Source organism: Mustelus asterias, chromosome 3 (genome assembly GCF_964213995.1).
Source record: "Mustelus asterias chromosome 3, sMusAst1.hap1.1, whole genome shotgun sequence".
In the NCBI taxonomy this organism is placed as follows: domain Eukaryota; kingdom Metazoa; phylum Chordata; class Chondrichthyes; order Carcharhiniformes; family Triakidae; genus Mustelus; species Mustelus asterias.
The window spans coordinates 44525028-44550453 of NC_135803.1; the positions used below are offsets into that span (position 1 = coordinate 44525028).

Below are 25426 nucleotides of genomic sequence, written 5' to 3' on the forward strand. Positions count from 1 at the left end.
TGAGGCATCGCCGAGGAACATTGATTATTTGCTACAAGTTCCCTTGCTTCAATATTCATTGTTGTGGCATTAGCTTGTTTTTGGAGCTTGAATAGTTGTATTGAAATGGTTCAAAAATGAAGATAAAACTGAAATTGAAAGACTGACTATTTCAATTAATATTTTCTTCTTCACATCGCATAGTTTTGTCAGTGATCAATTTAACACATTCAAGCACAGACTACAAATGTATTAATTGCATACATACAAAACAAAGGTGATTCAGTTTCTATTGTAGTTAATTTATTCAGAATGTATCTGAAAATGAAGTGTTATCCATAATATAATCCATAAGAGATAATATCAGGGTAGTACTGAGGGATGACATAGGCTCTGAGGAACAAAACGTGGAATCATTATGGGTAGAGATGAGGAATAGTAGAGGGAGAAAGACACTAGTAGGTGTGGTATATAGGCCCCCAAATAATAATGTTGAGGTAGGGAGGGCTATAAACAAGCAGATAAGGGATGCGTGTAAAAACAGAACGGCAATAATCATGGGGGACTTCAACATGCACATTGACTGGCAGACTCAAGTCGGTAAGGGTGGAATGGAGGAAGAGTTCTTAGAATGCTGTCGGGATAGTTTCCTTGAACAGCATGTTATGGAACCGACGAGGGAACGAGCTATTTTGGATCTGGTATTGTGTAACGAGGTAGGTAGAATTAAGGATCTTATTGTGAAGGACCCTCTTGGGTCTAGTGACCACAATATGGTCGAATTTCTGATTCAGATGGAAGAGGAGAAAGTTTGGTCCCAAACCAGTGTCCTCTGTTTGAACAGAGGGAAATATGATAGGATGAGGGATGACTTGGCTAAGGTAGACTGGGAGAGCAGGCTGGCAGGTAGGATAGCTGAGGAACAGTGGAGGATTTTTAAGGAGATCCTTTTCAGTTCTCAGCAAAAATATATTCCAGCAAAAAACAAGGATTGTAAGAAAAGGGAGAACCAGCCGTGGATAACGAAGGAAATAAAGGAGAGTATTAAAATAAAAACAGCTGCGTACAGAGTGGCCAAAAATAGTGGAGAAACAAGTGATTGGGAAAAATTTAAGAAACAACAAAGAGAGACTAAGAAAGCGATAAAGAAAGGAAGGATAGACTATGAAGCTAGGCTAGCAATTAATATAAAAAATGATAGTAAAGGTTTTTATAAATATATAAAAAGGAATAGAGTGGCTAGAGTGAATGTTGGACCCTTGGAGGACGAGAGGGGGGAGTTAATAGTGGGAAATGAGGATATGGCTGAGTCTTTAAATAAGTTTTTTGTGTCGGTCTTCACGGTGGAGGACACAAATAGTTTGCCAAATATTAACGATAGAGGGTTGGCAGCAGGAGAAATACTTAATACAATTAATGTTACCAGAGAGGCAGTGCTGGGTAGACTAATGGGACTGAAGGTGGATAAGTCCCCGGGTCCGGATGGAATGCATCCCAGGGTATTGAAAGAAATGTCAGAGGTAATAGTGGATGCGTTAGTGATTATTTATCAAAACTCGTTGCATTCTGGGGTAGTGCCGGTTGATTGGAAAACGGCTAATGTTACGCCGCTGTTTAAAAAAGGAAGGAGACAAAAGGCGGGTAACTATAGGCCGGTCAGCTTAACGTCTGTAGTAGGGAAAATGCTGGAATCCATTATTAAAGAGGAGATAGCAGGGCATCTGGATAGAAATGGTTCGATCAATCAGACGCAGCATGGATTCATGAGGGGAAAGTCGTGCTTGACGAACATGTTGGATTTTTATGAAGATGGGACTAGGGCGGTTGATGGAGGAGAACCGGTGGATGCGGTGTTTTTGGATTTCCAAAAGGCGTTTGATAAGGTGCCCCATAAAAGGCTACTGAAGAAGATTAGGGCACACGGAGTTGGGGGTAGTGTGTTAAAGTGGATTGGGGACTGGCTATCCGACAGGAAGCAAAGAGTCGGAATAAATGGGTGTTTTTCCGGTTGGAGGAAGGTAACTAGTGGCGTGCCGCAGGGATCGGTACTCGGGCCGCAACTATTTACCATTTATATAGATGATCTGGAGGAGGGGACGGAGTGTAGGGTAACGAAGTTTGCAGACGACACAAAGATAAGTGGAAAAGTGAATCGTGTGGAGGACGGAGAAGATCTGCAGAGAGATTTGGACAGGCTGAGTGAGTGGGCGAGGATATGGCAAATGGAGTATAACGTTGAGAAATGCGAGGTTATACACTTTGGAGGAAATAATAACAAATGGGATTACTATCTCAATGGAAACAAATTAAAACATGCTACCGTGCAAAGGGACCTGGGGGTCCTTGTGCATGAGACGCAAAAGCCCAGTCTGCAGGTACAACAGGTGATCAAGAAGGCAAATGGGATGTTGGCCTATATTGCGAGGGGGATAGAATATAAAAGCAGGGATGTCTTGATGCACCTGTACAGGGCATTGGTGAGGCCGCAGCTGGAATACTGTGTGCAGTATTGGTCCCCTTATATGAGGAAGGATATATTGGCATTGGAGGGAGTGCAGAGAAGGTTCACCAGGTTGATACCGGAGATGAGGGGTTTGGATTATGAGGAGAGGCTGAGGAGATTGGGTTTGTACTCGTTGGAGTTTAGAAGGATGAGGGGGGATCTTATGGAGACTTATAAGATAATGCGGGGGCTGGATAGGGTGGAGGCGGAGAGATTCTTTCCACTTAGTAAGGAAGTTAAAACTAGAGGACACAGCCTCAAAATAAAGGGGGGTCGGTTTAAGACAGAGTTGAGGAGGAACTTCTTCTCCCAGAGGGTGGTGAATCTCTGGAATTCTCTGCCCACTGAGGTGGTGGAGGCTACCTCGCTGAATATGTTTAAAGCGCAGATGGATGGATTCCTGATCGGTAAGGGAATTAAGGGTTATGGGGATCAGGCGGGTAAGTGGTACTGATCCACGTCAGATCAGCCATGATCTTATTGAATGGCGGGGCAGGCTCGAGGGGCTAGATGGCCTACTCCTGCTCCTATTTCTTATGTTATGTTCTTATTTCTTATAATATTCAGTGGCACAAATCAATTCCGCTTTTAAGTTCAAATGCTTTTAGAAATCTTTGTTTATTTTTCATGGTAGAATTGTAGAAAATGTATTATCTTCATTTGCTGAAATGCATAGAAGTTACAACATAAACAGACTATTTGACCCAACTCATTTTTCACCTTTAGCCTCAAAAAGCAAATAATTCTAATCATGCCCCCACCCACCCGTACAAGATTGTCTAAACACCCAAAGAAAGGCAAGTGCATATCATCTGTTTTTAAAGGATATATATTGGTTTGCAAGATTTTTGTTTAGTGATTATTCCTGAGCAGTTTTGATATGGCTTATAGTGAATAGTTCAGTAATAAAGCTGATTTTTTTTGTCACCTGGTTTTGATCTACCTAAAGTCAACCTTAACAAAAGTGGATGTTGCCTCGGTCCTTTAGCCTTCACCAACCTAACCTTGATTGGTGAGTTTCTGCCTCAACCATAAATCCTGGAAGTGAATTCCCAAGTTTCAACTTCCCAATGTTTCTCCTATTTATTCTTTATCTCATACATTTTATCATGTATCAAAGATCCCTCATTCCTGGTCTCTCCAAGTACAAGATAACACTCTGCTTCTATTCTATCCAATCTGACCCATCCATTCATATGTAGGCACCACCATTATATTGTTCCATAATCTGCATCGTTCTTCCATTCATTTGTATTTTCTTACGTCAGGCAGCATTCTGGTGAAACTGCTCTGTATGCTCTCTACAGCCTCAATATTTTCCTTCAAGACTGCAGACAGCATTGCAACTGATGTTATGGTTTTATGTGGGTCCCTAACTATCTTTCAATAGTTTCACAAAGGCCGCTGCTAAAAATCAAGAAAGCAGTAATTAGTGGAAATATTCTTTGTTGGATGCATAAATGATTGGACCTAAAGATAGTCAGTCATCACTTTGGAAGGATGTTAGCAGTGAGGGCACACCAGGTCTATTTTTTGACCCCTTTGAAATCATAAAATGTTCGAGTGCCAAGCAGAGAAGCTATAGAACATAGAACAGTACAGCACAGAACAGGCCCTTCGGCCCACGATGTTGTGCCGAGCTTTATCTGAAACCAAGATCAAGCTATCCCACTCCCTATCATCCTGGTGTGCTCCATGTGCCCATCCAATAACCGCTTAAATGTTTCTAAAGTGTCTGACTCCACTATCACTGCAGGCAGTCCATTCCACACCCCAACCACTCTCTGCGTAAAGAACCTACCTCTGATATCTGTCCTTTATCTCCCACCACGAACCCTACAGTTATGCCCCCTTGTAATAGCTCCATCCACCCGAGGAAATAGTCTTTGAACGTTCACTCTATCCCCTTCATCATTTTATACACCTCTATTAAGTCTCCCCTCAGCCTCCTCCGCTCCAGAGAGAACAGCCCTAGCTCCCTCAACCTTTCCTCATATGACCTACCCTCCAAACCAGGCAGCATCCTGGTAAATCTCCTCTGCACTCTTTCCAGCGCTTCCACATCCTTCTTATAGTGAGGTGACCAGAACTGCACACAATATTCCAAATGTGGTCTCACCAAGGTCCTATATTTTGAGATGGCAGATTAGTGAGGTACTTTGCCTTCCTCTTTTGCATCAAGGGAGAGGCTGCCTCTATTCAAACATTTAAGGGCAATTTCAAGTCTCAACAGATTGATTATTTTCATATCTAAGGACCGAGGCAACATCCACTTTTGACTTTAGGTGGACCAAAACCAGGTGACAAAAAAAAATAATCAGTTTTATTAGTGAACTATTCACTATAAGCCGTATCAAAACTGCTCAGTAATAATCACTAAACAAAAATCTTGCAAAGCAATATATATCCTTAAAAACAGATGATATGCACTTGCAATCTTGCAAGGGTGAATTAATTTTTAGTTTTAATTGTAATTTATGTTCTGAAACAACTGTAAAAGGATAGTTTCTACTGTCTTTTGCCAACTCTCCAGCATCCTGAAAAAAATTGACAAATTTTAATCCAGAAGTAAAACACCAAACAAATGTTCCTAATGAATCTATTAATAGAGTGATTCAGCAGATATCTATATTTCAACATAATGCAGTTTCCAAAATTGAAAAACTAAAATTAAAAGATTTCCAAGAATACTTCTGCCAGCAATAACACGCGGAAGCACAAGCTATTTTTTCCAAGTTTTATTTTCATCTAGGTATCAGGTTTATATGGAACTACTTTATAAAAAAAGTTATGTACATATAAAAATGTAATATATCCTTCACTTAGCAGCTCAGATGACTAATCTGCAGACTACAGAATACATAAGGGAATAATCCAGTATGTAAATGTAAAACACAATAAGACAAAAATAGTTTTCTTCACAAGGAAGCAAGTGTCAGTACAAGGTTGCATTCCAGAACTAAAGTGACTCATCACATGGATATCTAGTTAGCAAAATATTCAAAATATAGAAACATCCAAATATACAAAACACTGTAGCACTGTTAATTCTACAAAAAAAGGTCATGCTACGTAAAAGTCAAGATTTAGCATGCAAAATGAGATTCTATAAATGGTGCTTAGTTTTTAAACAAGAGGTGAATCTATAAAATTGTTAGAGCCTTAGAACAATCCTTGACTAAATAACTTATTTTTAATACATTATATATAATTAGAACCATAATGAGAACCTTAGTTTAATCCTTTTTCATGAAGCTTTGGGAAAACCTGAACGATTGTCTCCAGCAGTATTTAAAAACAGTGACCCATAATATTGGCCAGAAGACCACCTGTTCATTTTCCTTCCATTAAAATTTGGAATATTTCATCTAATTGAGAAAAATTGAACCAATATCTTGTAGGAATAAGCATATTGTATATCAGAAATTAAAAATGTAATAAGACTATCAGCATTAAAAATAAAGATGCTGTCTTTTTCTTGTCTTGGAGACTACGTATTACCTAGCAGCCAGTTTTATGGGGCAATTTTCACCTAATCTTCAGATTGGGAAACTGACAGGAGTAGGTGCAACTCTGGTTTTACCTCCAGCTCAGTTTTATTCTTTATTGAAGTCAATGGAGAAATACTGGGGCAGGACGCAAACCAAAATTCCACTCCATCCTTTGTTACTTGCCCAACAAGCTAGGTTAAAATGACCCCAAACGGTTGATCACGTCAGTTTAATCAGAGTTTAAAAAGACACAAACACACCCGAATGAAAAGGGAATAGAAGTAGTGTAATAAATAAACTTGTACAAAAATGTACAAACTGAAGTAGGAAAACAGCAATCAAAATGTTTTGTCTCAATTACAGTGTTCAATAAGGCAAGCCATAGCATTATGAAGTTGGAACAAGATTAAAGAAAAAAGAATCTATAGAACAGTTAGCATTATCCTTCCTTTAAAATTTTGCATGCGTCAAATACAATTCCATTTGATATCATATCATTTCAACTTCCATAATGATTGCAGCTGATCAGAAAAATTTCTTTCGTGGATTTACCCAAAGTGCAGATTCTATATCAAATGAGTTGTTGATCGACTGAAAGTATGGTATTTTTTTTCAAACATTGCTGGTAGACTCACCAATGAAGGCGACTGTACTCCCTGTGTAAAACAGAAAGATCAGTATACATTTCTGTGATATAATGTCTTAAGTAACTGACCGTCATGATTAATTCAATGTCTTTTCCTTCCCAAGGTGCTCCCAGTAAGTATTTCAAATTCCATAAAGTATGTTCATTAATTTTGTAAAATTGCAAATCAGGCTGCAAATATATTGCCTATGAAACATGTATTTGCTTAAAGTGTGAATTTCAGTGCTAGGAAATTGAACACATTCGCCACCATCTACACTTTGCATCCAACATTAGTATCAAGCACTCAGTTCAGGTTTACAGGTAGGTTAAATGCAGATTTTTAAAAAATTCTGTTTAGCACCACCCAACACAAACATATAAAGAAAATATCATTTTAGTTCACCTATCCAGAAAGACCCTTCAGCATGCCCCCAATCAAAGCAAACTTTTTTTCATTTTCTTCCTTTCCCCTCCACTAAACAAACAAAAAACATTACAGCACATGAACAGGCCCTTCGGCCCTCCAAGCCTGCACCGACCATGCTGCCCAACTGAACTAAAACCCCGACCCTTCTGGGGACCATAGCCCTCCATTCCCATCCTATTCATGTCGTTGTCAAGGCGCCCCTTAAAAGTCACTATACCTGCTTCCACTACCTCCCCTGGCAGCGAGTTCCAAGCACCCACCACCCTGTGTAAAAAAACTTGCCTCGTATATCTTTCAGCCTTGCTCCTCGCACCTTAAACCTATGCCCCCTAGTAATTAACTCCATCTTGGGGAAAAAGCTTCTGATTATCCACTCTGTCCATATTTGAAGTCTATTCCACATGTTGATCATGCTGTGAAGAACTTTCTGAAAAATCAATCCTAAATTTCCCATATATTCATCTGAATCCACAAAATCTTGTTCTTTTAAAAAAAGGTTCAATTTAATGCATTGAGGTAAGCAAAACCTCTCATGTTGTTCTAAGGGCAATTCAAACTGAAACTCCCATGTTCCTCTGGTTTTTCATCATCATTCATAGCGTGACACGGTGACACAGTGGTTAGCACTGCTGACTCACAGCGCCAGGGTCCCGGGTTCGAATCCTGGCTTGGGTCACTGTCTGTGAGGAGTTTGCACATTCTCCCTGTGTCTGCGTGGGTTTCCTCTGGGTGCTCCGGTTTCCTCCCACAGTCCAAAGATGCGCGGGTTAGGTGGATTGACCATGCTAAATTGCCCCTTAGTGTCCGGGGGGCTAGTGAGGCTAAATGCATGGGGTTTTGGAGATAGGGCCTGGGTGGGATTGTGGTCGGTGCAGACTCGATAGGCCTAATGGCCTCCTTCTGCACTGTAGGATTGTCTGATTCTATGATCACTCAGTCTTCAATGACCAGGAATCAATATCGCAGTTCTTCTCAACTACTTTGTGTCTCAATGGGCGAGGTATTCAGTTGTCTGACCAGAGCACTGCATACTGTGAGCATGATATGCTCCAATTTATATTTGGCTTTGACCATACCGTATTCTTTTTACTCTGTTGATTGCTGCTCTACACAGTAGCATAAACCTAAGACTCCATGATCTCAACTAAATTTGTGGTTGTTTAGATACAGTTAATTGACTACTTGTAACATTTCAAGTTTGTTTACCATTATTTGCCATTTTTGGTGGCAAATAATGGCTTCTGCATCATAGACTACTTTTCTAGTTAAGCCCAAATCCCTTGATAAAATTAATAGCACCCTCCCCCAACTATTTAGCTACTATAAAAGCAAAATACTGCAGGATACTAGAAATCTGAAATAACAGAAAATGCTAGAAAAACTCAGGTCTGGCAGCATCTGTGGAGAGAAAAACAGGTTTCAAATCCATCTGACTCTTCCATATGACCCCAAAAGAGCTCTGAAGAAGTCATACTGACTCAAAGGTTAAGTTTTGTTTTTCTCTCCACAGATGCTGCCAGATCTGCTGAGTTTTTCTAGAATTTTCTGTTCTTATTTTAGTTATTGGTTTTATTACATGGCTTCCAATGAGCCATACTAGTTTACAGGAGCAGAACAACATTAAACTAAACTTAGAAATCATAGAAACCCTACAGTGCAGAAAGAGGCCATTCGGCCCATCGAGTCTGCACCGACCACAATCCCACCCAGGCCCTATCCCCATATCCCTACATATTTTACCCGCTAATCCCTCTAACCTACGCATCTCAGGACACTAAGGGGCAATTTTTTAGCATGACTAATCAACCTAACCCGTACATCTTTGGACTGTGGGAGGAAACCAGAGCACCCGGAGGAAACCCACGCAGACACGAGGAGAATGTGCAAACTCCACACAGACAGTGACCCGAGCCGGGAATTGAACCCAGGTCCCTGGAGCTGTGAAGCAGCAGTGCTAACCACTGTGCTACCGTGCCGTCCTTAACTTAACTTAGGCGTTAACTGTTAAAGTAGTTTTGTTAGACATGAATAGAACAATTAGCAATTACATTTTACCTAAACATTTTCTATTGGAGTTGAAAAAAAAATTACTGCACAAAATGCATGACTTTTTTTTGTGTAGCCAGTCTTTTTCTTAGCTTCTTTGGAAACTACTTACCCTGTGAGCCTCTTGGAAAATCTCAGACATACTCAATTTGAACATTAAAATGATTGACAAATATTTTCAAAGAAAAGCAACAGATAAAAACACTTGCAAATTTTAAGAAGCTTCACAGGTTTGTTTAAATAGGAATTAAATGTACTGAATTCCATGCTATACTAGGTATAGACAAACAAAATTAAATCTAAAACAAATAGAATCAAGTTGGGTATGATTTTAGGATTCAAGTTGAATTTGAAAATGGCAGGAACAAGAGCAGACATCTTGCACACATTTTTAAGCACTTGAAATCAAAGTAGCTTGAGTAGAACACAGTAAGTGAGCATCAATTCCAGGCACAAAATAAAATAATTTAAAAGATTCAAGTAAAATAAGCTTTGATACATGGCACATAAAATCTAGGAAATTATGAAACATGTATTAAATAGCATTAAAATATCCACTGATACATTATCTCAGAAGTTTGCACCACACATTTTGCTATTAGCAACTTGCAATATTGTAATAAGGGTTTGTGCTCAAGCTATATTGTATATGTACCACCATTTTAAAATTCTAAAGTATTTAACTCTGCTCCATTTGAAAAGAATTGATCACAGTTCAATGAACACAGATTAAAAAGGTATATGTAATTATTTCCCCTTGCACAAATTAACACTAAAATTGACACCTTAAAGTGAAATGGTTAGCAACACTGATAACATTTCCTTGTGCCCAAATTAGTATTACAACCAAATCATATAACCTCACACTAGGAGTTTAAGTGCAAAGCCAAAAAACACAAGAAAAAAAAATGATGGTCTTCGTACAGCTTTCAAACATCAGCTTTACAAACATCTGTGGTTACCAAGAAGATCACCGCTAACATTAATACCAGAGTTGAAAAAGAATTGGGTGCGCTTTGGAAGTTAATAAAAATATGAAAGCTACGGTAGGACTCACTGTCTAAGATGGGTAGAAAGTTGACTTGGTGAGGGTCAACGCAGAACATGTCAAGGTCTGAGGCCAACAGGTGCACCGTCCAAGGAGTTAGAACGCTGCACAGTTACACAGTTTGCTGACATCACTGAGTCATTCAGACCAAGTGTGGATGAAGAACGAGAAATCTAGATATAGGAAGACCACTAAATTATGGCAAGCAGGTAAAATGGGAAAGAAATTGAATATTGAACATAAGTGGATTTACAGAGAATGCAAGTGTGGGAAATAAGTGTTTTTTACTTGTTACCTCAAGTATTAAATATAGTAGAATTGGGTAAACAACACCAACATTAACTTGAGGGATCATGATGACTTCTATGATTAGGAGCAATCCAATGCGAACTGAGGTACCATAGAGCCAAGACACGTGACATTGAGAGGTTGAAAGAAAGCAGTTGAATAGTGCTCAAAGTTATAGAACAACAAACGGGGAAAAACAAAGATAGGTCATGAATCAATAAGGCTTAAAATGAGAACAAATCAAATGTAAAAGCTGAACCCACTAAAGAAAAATCTTAGGAGAAAAAAAAGTCAGGACAATGAGAGTAAAGTTCTTGCAGTTGCTGATCTGAAAAACTTGAAAAGGAACCAGAAGGGAGTTTACTTCCAAGTGCCAGGATCAGAATTGCTGACTACTTTAAAGAGATTTCTTTGAAACAGATACATGGTTAATAATTTGAATATTTACAATTTTGTGATTTGGAGGTTGGCAATTTAATTTATAAAGAAGAATGGCAATACAGTTCAAGCAAGGGAACTTCGGTACTGCTTGGCTGAGTCACCAATACACGGTAATTGAATGTTAAATTCTATCATTGCGTGGTACCATGGGACTTAAATCAGTGTCTCAGGGCCCAAACTTTAGGAATTTTAGCCCGATTTCTTTTTCTGGAAAGATCTTATCAATGGCTCGGAGGTGCTTAATTTTTATCTTGCTTTTCTTCAAGGCCTGGTTAATTATCATGGTAGTGGAAAACTGCTCACAATCCCAAGTTGCTGAAGGTTTACAGGGATGTGTCTGTGTGTGTGGGGTGGGGAGGGGGAAGCTGCTGGGTGAAATGGCACAAAAAAATACTATCTATGGAAATGAGTGGGGGTGATATTTGATTTGCTCATTTAGTGGCAATGGCTCTAGGTTCGATTATACTGGAAGGAATTAGCGATCATTTCCCTATAAACAGAAAATGATGAAGAGACCAATAAAAAAAAGTGGTCAAAATTATGAATGGTCTTCATTGTGAAACTATTTCTGCTGGTAAGAATAGTTTGGGCATAAATTTATTAAAAGAATTAAGGGACGTTAGGAGAATGTATTTTCTTAAATTGCAGATGATTGAACATGGAATGTACTTCCAGCAATAGTCAAATCTATAATAACAGTTAAGAGAGGGAAGTGCATAAATATTTGCAGAGTTCGTAAAAGAACATCCATAGGCTGGAAAAATAGCATTGTGGGTCAAAGGATGCATTAATTGATTTAAATTCTATGTTAATATTGCTCAACTGAGCGTCAATACATAAAAGCACATTTTACCCATCAGCCACGATCTCGTTGAATAGGTTTGATCACCTTGACCAACAGAAATCTAGTGATGAGTCTTGAAAGCTTCAATTGTCCAAGCATCCAGAGTGTCTTTTGAGAGAATTCCAGGTTTCTATTAATCTTATCTGAAAAAGTGTTCCCTGATTTCCCTCCCAAATGGCCTACCTTTAATTTTAAGATTGTGCCCCTCATCCTTGGTTCCCCAGAGGAATTTGTATGCCACCTTATTGACTCATTTAAACACCTTGATCACATCACTACTCAATCTTCTATACCCAAGAGAAAACAAGCAACCTGTCCTCAACTTAACCCCAAGCTCCAATACTTTGATCACTCATCTTTCCACATAACACCGTCAGCGCACCACTAAATTGCTATAGAGTAAATGAAATATGAAGCCAATAGGCTTCTTGAGTAATAGTCTCATTTTATCACTTCAGATAGCTTCTACTGTGGCCCAGCTCAAGTGTTGTCTGCATGAAACATGTTTTCACCCAAATACATTTTTAAAAATTTATGTGGGCATTGCCAGCAAGGTCAGCATTTGTTGCCCACCCCTTATTGCTGTTGAGCAGATGGTGGTGAGCTGATTGCAATTATACAGGGTCTTGATAAGGCCACACCTAGAGTAGTGTGTGCAGTTTTGGTCTTCTTTTCTGAGGGAGGATGTTCTTGCTCTCGAGGGAGTGCAGCGAAGGTTTATCAGGCTGATTCCAGGGATGGTGGGACTGATATATGAGGAGAGATTGACTAGGTTAGGATTGTTTTTGCTGGGAGTTCAGACAAAGGCGGGGGGGGGGGAGGGGATCTCAGAGACTTATAAAATTCTAACAAGATTAGAGAGGGTAGATGCAGGGAGGATATTCCTGATGGTGGGGGAGTCTAGAACCAGGGGTCACAGTCTAAGGATTCAGGGTAGACTGTTTAGGACGGAGGTGAGGAGACATTTCTTCACCCAAAGAGAGGTGAGCCTGTGGAATTCATTACCACAGGAAGTAGCTGATACCAAAACATTGAATGTATTCAAGAGGCAGCTGGATATAGCACTTAAGGCAAATGGGATCAACGGTTATGGGGAAAAAGCAGTATTAGGCTATTGAGTTGGATGATCAGCCATGATAGTAATGAATGGCAGAGTAGGCTCAAAGGGCCAAATGGCCTTCTTCTGCTCCTATCTTCTAATGTTTCTATGTTTCATGAACTGCTGCAGTCCATCTGGTGCAAGCACACCCACAGTGCGGTTAGAAAGGGAGTTGCAGAATTTCCAGTGAGGGTGAAGGACAGTGATATATTTCCAAGTCAGGATGATATGCAACTTGGAAGGTGGTGTTCCCTTATGTCTAATGGCCTTGTCCATCTAGGTGATAGATATCATGAGTTTGGCAGGTGCTGTCTAAGGAGCATTGGCAAGTTGCGTCAGAGCATCTTGTAAATGGTCTACAGTGCTGCCCCTGCGCACATATGTTATGGATGGCATGAATGTTTTAAGGCTGTGAATGGGGTGCAAATCAAGTGGGTTGCTTTATCCTGGATGATGTCAGGCTTAGTGCAGTTGCAAACACTATGAGTACTCCATCGCACTCCTGACTTGTGCCTTGTAGATGGTGAACAGACTTTAGGAAGACAGGAGGGGAGTTGCTCACCATAGAACTCAGCCTCTCACCTGCTTTTGTAGCCACAGTATTAATATGGCTTATGCTGTTCAGTTTCTGGTCAATGGTAACCCCCAACATGTTGATATTGGAGGGTTCACTGATGTCAATGCAATTGAATGTCAAGGGGAGATAATTAAACTCATCATGTTGGAGATGGTCATTGCTGGCACTTGTAACATTAGCACCATATTTGTCACATAACAGTCAAGTGTCAATGTGTCCAAGTCTTGTTTCAGTGTAGGACATTGTCACAAATGATGCCGAACATTGCAATCATTAGCGAACATCCCCACTTCCGACCTTATAATGGAAGGAAGGTTATTGATGAAACAGCTGAAAATGTTTGGGCTCAGGACACTACCCTGAGGAATTCTTGCAGCAATATCCTGGGGCTTAAATGATTGGAGGCCAACAGCAATCACCATCTTCATTTGTGTCAGTGAGGAGTTTCTACTCCCAACCCAATTGCCATTAACTTCAGTGTTGTTTGATGCCACACTTGGTCAAATGTTGCCTTAATTTGGAGGGCCATCACTCTCACCTCACCTATGGAATTAAGCTCGTGTCCATGTTTGGACTAAAGCTGTAATGAGGTCAGGAACATAATGGCTAAGATCTGGAATGCACTGCCTGAGGTTGTGGTGGAGCATATTAAGTTCTGGCTTTCAAAAAGAGGTGGACAATTATCTGGTGAAAAAAAAATTGCATGGCTATAAGGAAAAGATGGGAGAGTTGGACTAGGTGAAATGTTGTTTCAGAGGACTAGCACAGGCATGTTGGGCAGAATGGCATTCTGCATTATAGACATTCTGATTCTATGAATATTGATGTGTGAAATGTTCCCACAAACTTAATATTTGTTTTTTGCTGGAATTTCTGCAAAGATTAACAGAAATCATAGGAAGAAATCTTCATGTTAACAACAGATCAACATTAAAATTTAATTGAAAATTACCATGACAGCTATATGGAAAAGGTACTTTTCTCACACAGTTCACTGTTCCAGATAACAAAGTTTCTAAAATGGCCCTTTACTTAGGTGACAAAATTGTTGCCAACTGTATTTGTTTATTATTGCTAAGCTGAACTGTTGGATTAAAAATGGAACCCATTAGAACCAAGTTTTCTTCCTAACTTTTTACTTTTAAACAAATGTGTTCAACCTGAAAATAAATTCATTGGTTTACTTTTGTTTAGATAATTGCCTGTTCATTGCAATGCAGAAGCTAAATATGCTGAAGACTTCATTTATGAATGCGCAACACAAAATATAAATAAAAAACGCAGACTGAGCTGAGAATCTGCACTTGCACTTACCGCTAATGAGGAAGTACTGGCTAATCGACTACCCATGTAAGTTCGGTTGCCTGTCGGACTCTTTGTATCAGGGGTACTGTGAGCCATTAATGCTCGTTGCAGAACTCTCTTTGGTGTTTTGGTAAATGAGAATGCTCTTGTCACCTGGATGAACAAAATAATGTTGCACTGTTAACATAATAACATGCAGTAAAGTTCTTCAATGTTGGAGAGATGGACACCAAGTAGTAATGTTGCAGAATAACTAAGTATGGTTGGAAATGTAAATTTTAAGGAGATATGAACAGAGGTTTGTGGATGCAGTTTGAGAATGGAGCAAAGGATGAAGACTCGGGCACCAAACTGGAGTGGGTAAGGAAGCAGCAGAAAAATAATAAGGCATAAGGAGCTAGAATTGGAAAACTGAAGGGTATATATTCCATTAGAATGGTAGAGTGAAGCAATATGAAGATCAAGATGATAATCTTCCATTCTTCCCTAGATACATGGGAGACGACAGGGGACCGGAGAGTAGAAAATATGACACTTTTATTCAAGAAAGGGGACAAGAAAATTCCTGGTAACTACAGGGCAGTCAGTTTATCATCAGTGGGTGGATACAGTTTTAAAACAATAATCCGGGGGGCACGGTGGCACAGTGGTTAGCACTGCTGCCTCACAGCACCAGGGAGCTGGGTTCGATCCCTGGCTTGGGTCAGTCTGTGCAGTATCTGCACGCTCTCAGTGTCTGCGTGGGTTTCCTCCAAGTGCTCCAGTTTTCTCCCACAGTCCAAAAGACATGCTGGTTAGGTGCATTGGCCATGCTAAATTCTCCCTCAGTGTAGTCAAACAGGCGCCTAAGTGTGGTGACTAGGGGATTTTCACAGTAACTTCACGGCAGTGTTAATGCAAGTCTACTTGTGACACTAATAAACTTTAAAACTTTAGGAAAAATTAACAGGCACTTAGAGGATTTTAAAAATTCATTGATGGGATGCGGACATCACTGGCCTGGCCAGCAATTTGCCCATCCCTAGTTGCCCTTGAGAAGGTGGTGGTGATCTGCCTTCTTGAACCATTGCAGTCCCCCAGCACTGAGTGTACTGACACCTGTTAGGGAGGGAGTGCTAGGATTTTGACCCAGCGACAGTGAAGGAACAGTGATATATTTATATTTCCAAGTCAGGGTGGTGAATGATTTGGACGGGAACCTCCAGGTGACGTTACCAGGTACCTGCTCCTCTTGTCTTGCTAGATAATATTAGCCATGGGTTTGGAAGGTGCTGCTTAAGAAAACTTGGTGAATTGCTGCTGTGCATCTTGATGGCAAACACTGCTGCCACTGTCCAGCGGCGGCGGCAAGATTGAATGTTTGCGGCAGGGCTGTTTCATCCTGAATGGTGTCAAGCTTCGAATATTGTTGGAGCTGCATTCATTGAGGCAAAGAGAGAGAGTATTCCACTACACTTCTGACCTGTGCCTCGTAGATGCTGGACACATAACCACAGTAAGTAGTTGAGGCCATAATGTTGAGAGATTTCAAAGAAGAAATTAGATATAGCTCACGGGGCTGAAAGGGATATTGGCCGGAGGGGGGGGGGGGGGAAGAAAGGGGGAGTCAGCAGGATGTGGATATTGAAATTGATGATCAGCCATGATCAAAATAAATGGTGGAGCAGGCTTGAAGGGCCAAGTGGTCTACTCCGGTTTCTACATTTCTACGACAGGCTTTGGGGAGTCAGGAGGCATGTTACTCACCACAAGATTCCAAGATTCCTAGCCATTGACCTGCTCTGGCAGCCAGTATTTATATGATGAGATACCAGCATTGACCTGTGTTGGGCACAGTAAGAACACCAAAGTCCAACAGGTTTATCTGGAATCACGAGCTTTCCGAGCGCTGCTCCTTCCTCAGGTGACTCACCTGATGAAGGTATACAGGCGGTTGGTCTAGATTGGACAATGAGATTGGTGGGCCAAAAGGCCTGTTCCTGTGCTTTATTGTTCTTTTTCTTTGGACTGTAGGAGGAAACCGGAGCACCCAGAGAAACCCAAGCAGACACGGTAGAATGTGAACATTTCCATAGTCACCCAAGGCTTGAATCGAACCCAGGCCCCCGATGCGGTGAGGCAGCAGTGCCAACCACTGTATTACCGTGCCACCTAAACATCAACTGAAAGAGACTCTGTTGATAACACTAATTCAACTCAACACACCCTTATAAGCAGCAGGTTTCAAGTTATATCACTTTAGCTTTTAATCTTATTTGTTTATTTTTGCCCAGAATTAAAGAAATCAATGACTTACCTTCTTTGAGGTTTTCTTAAATACTCTTGATGCTCTGCTTAATGTGCTATCCATGTCTTTTGTGTTGACTTCTAGAAATTCTGGGTCAGTATTAAAAATAATATTTTCCTAGAAGATAAAAATAATTAGTTTAAAATAAGCCCAGAGTAACTATAGGTCATAATGTGAGTGATTGTTATAAATAGGTCAGATGTACAAAACAATTTTGTGGGGCAATTGAAGAAGAGAGGGTACACAGGAAGAAAAGCAAGCATCACTGTAAAATAAAAGCTTATCACTGCACCAAAACCACAAATCTTGATAAGCTTAGTCATAGAGGTTTACAGCACGGAACAGACACTTCAGCCCAGTTTTTACCTTAAGCTAGTTCCAATTGCCTGCATTTGGCCTGTATCCCTTTATACCAATCTTACCCATGTAACTGTCTAAATGCTTTTTAAAACACAAAGTTGTACCCACCTCTATCATCATCTCTGGCAATTTGTTCCAGACACTCACCACCCTATGTGTGAAAAAATTGCCCCCCTGGACCCTTTTGTATCTTTCCCATCTCACCTTAAACCTAGACGCTTCAGTTTTTGACTCTCCTACCGTTGAAAAAATGTTGACTATCTACCTTATCTATGCCCCTCATTATTTTATAGACATTTATAAGATCACCCACAAGCCTCCTACGCTCCAGGGAAAAAAGTCCCAGACTATCCAGCCTCTCCTCATAACTCAAACCATCAAGTCCTGGTAGCATCCTAGTAAATCTTTTCTGCACTCTTTCTTGTTTAATATCCTTTCTATAATAGAGAGTAACCAGAACTGTACACAGTATTCCAAGTGTGGCCTTACCAACGTCTTGTACAGCTTCAACAAGAAGTCCCAACTCCTGTATTCAATGTTCTGACCAATGAAACCAAGCATGCCGAATGCCTTCTTCACCATCCTGTGTCTGAGCCTCCCGGTTACAGTTCAGTAAATGAGACATGAGTTCTGCTTCTTCATAAACTATTTCTTTGATTCAACTCCACATACAATTCTCCACCAATACCACAGTGCCACCTGTAGCTACTTTATATATCAGTGACTTCTACTGAATAATTGACATCAAATTAGGACTTAATTGAAAGGTTTGTTAACCCATTCCTAGCCCCTTGGAGGAAAAAATATTTTGATGGAATATTGTTTCCACAGAACAGAAAACACAAAAACACACTATTTCCCCTTCCTCTTTTTTCGATAAAATACATTTCTCTTGAAAAAAATACATTCACAGCTAAAGATATGCCCTTCCTTAATAATGTCCAAAAGTTTCTTCGAACTCGCTAGCCCCTCTCTTAATAAAACAAATCGGATAACTGATAATTTAATTTTTGGCATTTCCCCTATGTCCAGCATTTGCTTTAAGCTGGATATGTTGATCCTCAACCTTTTCTCGTTTACACTTGTGTGGAGTGCACATTTTCCCAAAGGGATTTATTGTCAATGTGACACTCAATGGGTACTTTACCCGAATCCCCTAAGCCCAAACTTTCTGTTAATATCTGGGATATGAAAACGGTCATATCCATTGCCTCTACAAGGTGTCTTTGCAGCCAATATGCTTTTTACTACTCTCCTTATTTTCTTTGTTTCCCACACAAGGGAGCAACATTTTCTATTTTCTCCCAAAAGAAAACCCATCACACAAATTGGCATAGGATGCATCACTATAAACTATGAGTTTTAGGTGCCTAAGGTCACCCAAAAACAGGAACCTCAGAACACACTCCTGAATTTTTAGTTTGGCCAACATTTTGTTTGTTCTCATTGTGTCTTCCACCCTTGGGATCATTCATTTTTGTATTCAACTCTGGGACATCAAAACTAATATCCAGTCTGTCGCCCAAACAAACTTCAGAGTTCCTATTTTTCTGTCTCCGAACCCATTGCGTCCTTTTGTGAAGCCCTAGCTCAACTAATTGCTATCAGGCTGTTACTCTCCAAATAACATTGCTGACGTGACTCAGTCTGTCCAAATTCCAGCCCAATATATTTGAAAGCACCTGAAGCCTGACTTCGAACACTGAATTCCTTCCTCAGCCCAGAAATTATAATAGCTTCAAAATCACTACTATCACCCCATTCGTAGTCTTACCCATATTCCGAGACCATTACCAAATGGGCTTTCTGCAGCCATATTCATGCCCCCCCCCCCCCCCCCCAATTGTCTGCAAGGAATTTTGCCGGTGGCCCCATTCCTGTCCCTATCCATTTTTCCATTACTCTTCTTTGCTAGGGACTGCTGTTGATGGTAGATTTAGCAACCAGATTTAGTCAAAGTGCAAAATGAATATATTGTTTGCTTTATCCCAGATATTAAGGTCCACAGCCACAACGTTAAAATCTCTGGCCAAAGGTAGAGTTATTATTAGTCGTGATGGTGTCCTTCTGTACTTCTCACAGCAATCACTGACCTGTTCTATAAGCTTAGTATAGTCCTCATCATCTCTTACATCTGCACCTTTTAATAAAAGTTGCAGCCTCCGAGGAGACGGGTGCGCAAACTGCCAATGCAACTTCAATACAATGAGCTTTTTCTGTTAAAGTCCCATTTCCAGATGCTAATAACACTTCCTTAACCTCTTTACTCGACAAATTGTCATTAACTGAATACAAGAGTGTCCCACCTGTAAACTGCAAGTCCACGTGTTTTTCCAAAAATTGTTGCCTTATCATTTTCCATATACAGTTTTATGTGCGCTTTCTTCATCGACGGTCTACTCAGAAGTAAAGGTATCTCACTTGATACAACATCTATGCTAATGAAATGATATCCAGCAATATTGCAAGGGATCACCATTCTTTTCAGTGACTTCAGGGAATCATCCCCAAACCTCAACTTGTGGAACTTTCAAATTCCTTAATCTTGTTCTGATTTTCAGCATTTAAAGAGTCCAAGTAACATTTTAACCAGTCAATTCCACACACGGTAAACATGCAGCCACTGTCCAATACAGCACAATTAAAGGACTCTGCAACCAAAATTCTCAATACAGGAGTAAAATTTCTTGTTAATGAGACAATGCCTTCTTTCTGGCCACAATCTCTTTCCTCTTCCGATTCTTGTGTGTCATGTGTAACTTCAAACACTATATTAGATCATTTCGGGCAGTTGAAAGCATAATGAAATTTACAGTCACACCAAAAACACAGATTTATCATCCCCAGGACATTTCTGCGGTTCATTTTCCAGTTACCATTCTCCACATTCTTCTTCCTGCTATAGCTATTAAAGGGGTTTCTGTCCTCGTAATGTCTGGGTCCCAATCTTCTGCCATACTCTCGTAGCCGGCTTGTGCCTGTACGATCTCACCATCCTGTTAACAGTATATCTTCTACATTCTGTTTCATCACCAACTGACCCATTTGTGTCATACAAACCGTGGGGATAAAATGTTTCCCTAAAAATTTTTTTTAAAAAGGCCTCAGACATTTGATCAAATAAGGTATTCTTATCTGCAAACTTAACTCCTGTCAAAACTAGGAGCTTTTCCATATTTGCAACTTTAGCACAGTCCAGTAACTTAAATGCCAACATGGACTGTGGAAACTCCAGGTGGTGTTTTTGCAGCCTTTTATATAGCTTACTAAATTCTATCACATACTCTTCAAAGAAATATCCTGATTTCTGAAATCTATCAAATTCTGACCAGGCTTCATATGCACTTAATAAGTCATTCTTTTGATAAATTTTACCCATAAAGTTCAATAAATTATCCAGACCTTCCTCAGAGTTCAAATGTTCCAACTCGGAAAATACTTTGCGCCTGATTTTACTTCTATATGGTAAAGAAAGAGCCAAGGCCATACCTTGTTCCCTTTTGCCCAAAACAGTTAGCATAGTCCACATGACGTCACTTCTCCATTGGTCATAAGGTTCAGTGTCTGAGAATAACAGTGGATAGTCATATCCTGACACTTTTATTCTCGGTTCAACCATTTTGTTGTCTCCTACTCTCATTTGTTGATTTAGAATTTGAGTGAAGTCTTCAAAAAAGTCGTAACTTTACTTGGAGCCAACCACCATTATCTGCTACCACTGTTTGAGCTTCCCAGTTACAGTTCAGTAAAGGAAACACGAGTTCTGCTTCTTCATAAGCTACCTTCATTTCTTTGATCCAACTCCACATACAATTCTCCCCCAACAGCCAGTGCCTGCCACCTGTAGCCCCTTTATATATCAGTGACTTCTACTGAATAATTGACATCCAATTAGGTGTCATCTGCAAACTTACTATCTATGCCTCCTAAATTCTCATCGAAATCTTGGAGAGCATATGTCTGTACCAGTATCCCATAATATGGAATCACTCTTTCCCACACTACTTCTTTACATACATAAGATAGAAGCAAAATACTGCGGATGCTGGAATCTGAAACAAACAGAAAAATGCTGGAAAATCTCAGCAGCTCTGACAGCATCTGTGGAGAGAAAATAGAACTAACATTCCGAGTGCAGACGACTCTTCCTTTACATACATGTTAACCTCCTACTAGGTTTGTCCCTGTGCCAATTTGTCCTTGGCTCAAGTAATAAACTATTAAGAGTTAAATCAAAAAGTAGAACTTAACACCCGATAGTCCTTTAGCCCAACCACATCCCCAATCATTCCTATTTTGTTGATGCCAACATGGAGCATAACTAGATTCTTTCAAAATCTTAAACTATTGTAATTAAATGATAACTGGATAGACTCACTCAGATTAAATAACTTTTTTCTTCCCTTCAAGCCTTCAAGGGTCAAAAACAGATTAACCATTTAGAATTTATCTTCCAAGATGTGCACAAATACCAAATGATTATTTGCCAAATGATTTTGCCAATGTGGTCAACTATTATACATTTATACAGCACTCTTAACAGAAAAATACCAGGTGCTTCAGAGATGCAAAGAGAAACACATGCTGACTTTAAGGAAATATTAGGAAGGGCAATCAAAAGCTTTGTTAAGAGATGAGCTTCACAGAGGGTGATGAAAGAAAAACAGGATATGGAGTGGCAGAGAGAGAGGATTCCAGAAGAGGATCGAGATAGCTACTGCACAATCACTGATGAAGTACATAAGAGATCAGATCAGAATCTCAGAAATGGTGAACAGGGAGATGAAATAGTCATAGTTGGACAAGCATGCCATCAGAGAAAGAAATAACAACAACCAGAGAGGTTCAGAGGTGGTGGTGGAGAGGGGAGCCACTGAAGGGACATTTCAGCTGTGAGATAGGATGGATCTCCAACACAGAATCACTTCAACTGAAAAGAATAGCATGGAAACAAATCTCTCCAGAGCCAAATATCAATACTGTTTTCTGAATAAAATGACAGTTTCCTATGAAGCTATTTGTTGCTCATTTTAAGAGATGGTAACAAAGCAAAATAAATCTGTTCCAGCTTGAAAATGGAATTGAATGAACTAAATCTTAATGATACGTTAGTGCTTTTACGGAGTATTTTTTCTTAAATCTGCAAAATAGATTTGCTTTATTAAAAAGGTAAAATGGATATATTATTAGCCTTATAACTGGACAGTGTTTCAATAGCTCAACTCCAAAATTCCGCTACATTACATTTTTCTTGCGTCATGGCATAGCCACTTCATGCAAAATGCTAAATTTTAAGAACCATATCACATTGAAGATGAATCTTAGTTGGCAGCCACCTTTCATATGAAAAAATTGCTGATTGATTGAGGAGCAGTTTAAGATGATTGATCATACAGGTTTTCTCCCATTTTCCCAGAGATGCCCATCAAAACTTTTCAACTTACTGCATCTGCTTTGCAAATTGTATTTGCCACATGTCGACACAGCAGCCTTAACCAGCAATCCTTCTTGGGCTCTTCCACTATTAACTGGAAACTGAAAAGTAGGTTTGATTGTTCTGTTGGAGGTCGTACCACCAGGGCAAAGGCACTGCGGCAATCTAATGCAACCAATGGGAAATTAGTTTAGCATGTTACAACTACAGATAGCATTAAAAATACTCTCCTGGATTAGCTAACAAAATCCTGCAATTGAAAGCAAATAATAGGTTCACTGCATTGCAATTTGTAACACTTTTCTTCTTTAAAATTGTAGAAAAAGTGTAATATAGCCAGCATGTTCATATGATTGAAATGTGACTTTTGTAACTGTATCAGTACTGTAAAGTCAAAAACAAATAGTCGGAGGTTAGGAAATTGCCAACAAATGCCATTTTTCCACCTAATCATCATCCATTTGTAAACCCCGTGAGCACAAGACAAATCTCAATATCTATACCAAACATTTAAAAAGGTTGCCAGATTCTAAGCAGAGACAGAATACTGAACCTCCCTAGCCTTATTCAGGGGTTCGTACAGTCAGGTACCCAATCCAAGGCCATCTATCTTGGCGCAGACCAGGGTCAAATCTAGGACTTTGAATAGACAGAAAGCTATTAGGTCCATTGTGCTGTTTCTGGCTCTTATTTGAATTTCACTGTCCTTTCTCAGCCATTTCAATGCTCTTTTCACAAATGTTTATCTGCTTCCCCTTTAAAATTCATTATCCATTCTATTTCCCTTAGAGTATTCAAAGAAAGAAAATTCTCCCGACTTTTTTCATTTGTGTGATATTAAGGCTGTCTAGTTATTTACCTTCTAACTAGTGGAAATAATCCTTCACCCTACACCTGCGATTTGTTCGCAATTTTGAATACGTCAGGTTGTTTGGCATTCTATAATGCGGTGAAGAGACCCAGTTGCTCTCATTGCTGAGGGAATCACCCCAGGTATCTTCTGTACCTTCTTTGTGGCCTTTATATCTTCTGGAAAAGTCAGAGTACTCAAAACCAGACATTATGTTCTCATCAATTCCATGAAATCAGAGGGAAAAATTATGCAAGCTTGACAAGGCCAGGAAAAAATAAACTCAAGGCCAATTTTAGATGATCAATAACATGCAGAAATCTTTGCATCTTGTAAGGCTGCTCATGGGCAGAAAAAACAACGCATCTCTCTGTAACCACCTCTCTGCTTTCTTCTCTAGTCTCAGATTCATTTTGTAACTGACTGTTCCTGCATCTTTTAACACATTTAATTCTGCATCTGCATTTGTTTTCATTAGTCTCCTTTCTATCACTTGTTCCCACCAACCAACAATTAAATCAGCTCTCAACAGTAAAAGGATGGTGATTTATTCCTCATGAAGTTACATACAATAAAGACTGAATCAGTTACTTAGATTGACATCTTAGAAAATACAGGTTGGATGGAAGGGGGAGGTGGTGATAGCATTTGAAGGGCAATGTCAAACAGCAATTATTGAAGTTGATTTACAAAGTAGTCAGCATTGCTTGAAAGCTGCACTTTTTGCCCCCATATTTCCACCAAAAAAGTATTCTGCTCTTCTGACAAAATGAGGTGGGCCAGTTGCACAAGTGAAGAGTTGTGATGCGATGGACCAAGACAGCAAGTCTTGATGGATCATTCATCACAAAGATCAGTCGATGCAACGTTTTTTTTTCCCTTGGCCAAAAGTTAATCGTAGCCAGGAATTGAACTAGTCATCTTCTACTCCAAAGTTTAACGTTACATCAAAAGGCCACCCAAAGAGTTTTATTTTTAAAATAATTTCACGAAAAAGCATAAATGCTCCCTTTACTGTGACAAATAACAACCAAGAAAAAAAGCAGGAGTGATGTGGTAAATAATAAGTATACTTAGCAGGGTGCAGCCAAACAAACGTACTGAGGATTGTTAAACACTTAAGTCTAAAAATTTGAAGAAGGCAAATCAAACTGAGCAGAGCAGAAAGGATAAAAGGAAAAACAAAAGCAAAATATGCTTTAGAGATCCATTAAAAAATTTAAGCCATACTCATACTAGTACTGACCTTCAGTCTCCTTAATATCCAATACCCCTTTTATCTGGGAAAGGGGCATCAGCACAATATGTTTCAGAGAGGCAGGGGGTCGTGTTTGACCATGAGGACTCTTGAAAGAGCTAATTACTTTATGACGTTTTCTTGCGATCTGTAAACAAACTTTGCTCATATCAAACGTGTAAAGGTACCAAGGAACTAACTTGATTGTTTTACATAAAGTTTCAAGGCTGTAAAAGATCATTAGCAATTTGAAATTTAAAACATCAAAAGTGCTCAGGTTTATATGCTCAAAGTGTTCAGCATGACGTGCTGAAACAAAAATTCAATTAATTAGTTTAAACTATTCCCACTCAAACATGAAAATTTACACAATAAGTGCAGATTGTTTGCTCATTTACATTAGAAACAATAGCCAAACTACAACAAAAATGTAGAATTTCAAACACAAGTTGCAGACCAACAATTTACAATCATGAATTACCACAATCAGTAGTTAGCACTGCTGTCTCACAGCAACAGGGACCTGGCTTGGGTCACTGTACAGAGTTTCCACATTCTCCCTGTGTCTGTGTGGGTTTCCTC

At 39.6% G+C, this 25426-nt stretch overlaps 1 protein-coding gene across 2 annotated transcripts in view; it reads right to left on the bottom strand.

Moving 5' to 3' along the window:
* Positions 1-5213: 5213 nt before the first annotated feature.
* Positions 5214-25426, bottom strand: part of ect2 (epithelial cell transforming 2) — a 68536-nt gene continuing 48323 nt past the window's right edge. The window contains exons 18-23 of one of the 2 annotated variants that reach the window (XR_013496036.1): positions 24854-24992; positions 22768-22922; positions 16973-17080; positions 14686-14829; positions 10132-10295; positions 5214-6629 (exon numbers count right to left, since the gene is read on the bottom strand). Coding sequence is in view for 1 of the 2 variants with exons in the window: in XM_078202248.1 (XP_078058374.1) it covers positions 6540-6629; positions 14686-14829; positions 16973-17080; positions 22768-22922; positions 24854-24992 (636 nt within the window). In the remaining variant the exon portion in view is untranslated. The remainder of the gene's footprint in view (positions 6630-10131; positions 10296-14685; positions 14830-16972; positions 17081-22767; positions 22923-24853; positions 24993-25426) is intronic. The other variant, XM_078202248.1, reaches the window with a different exon arrangement.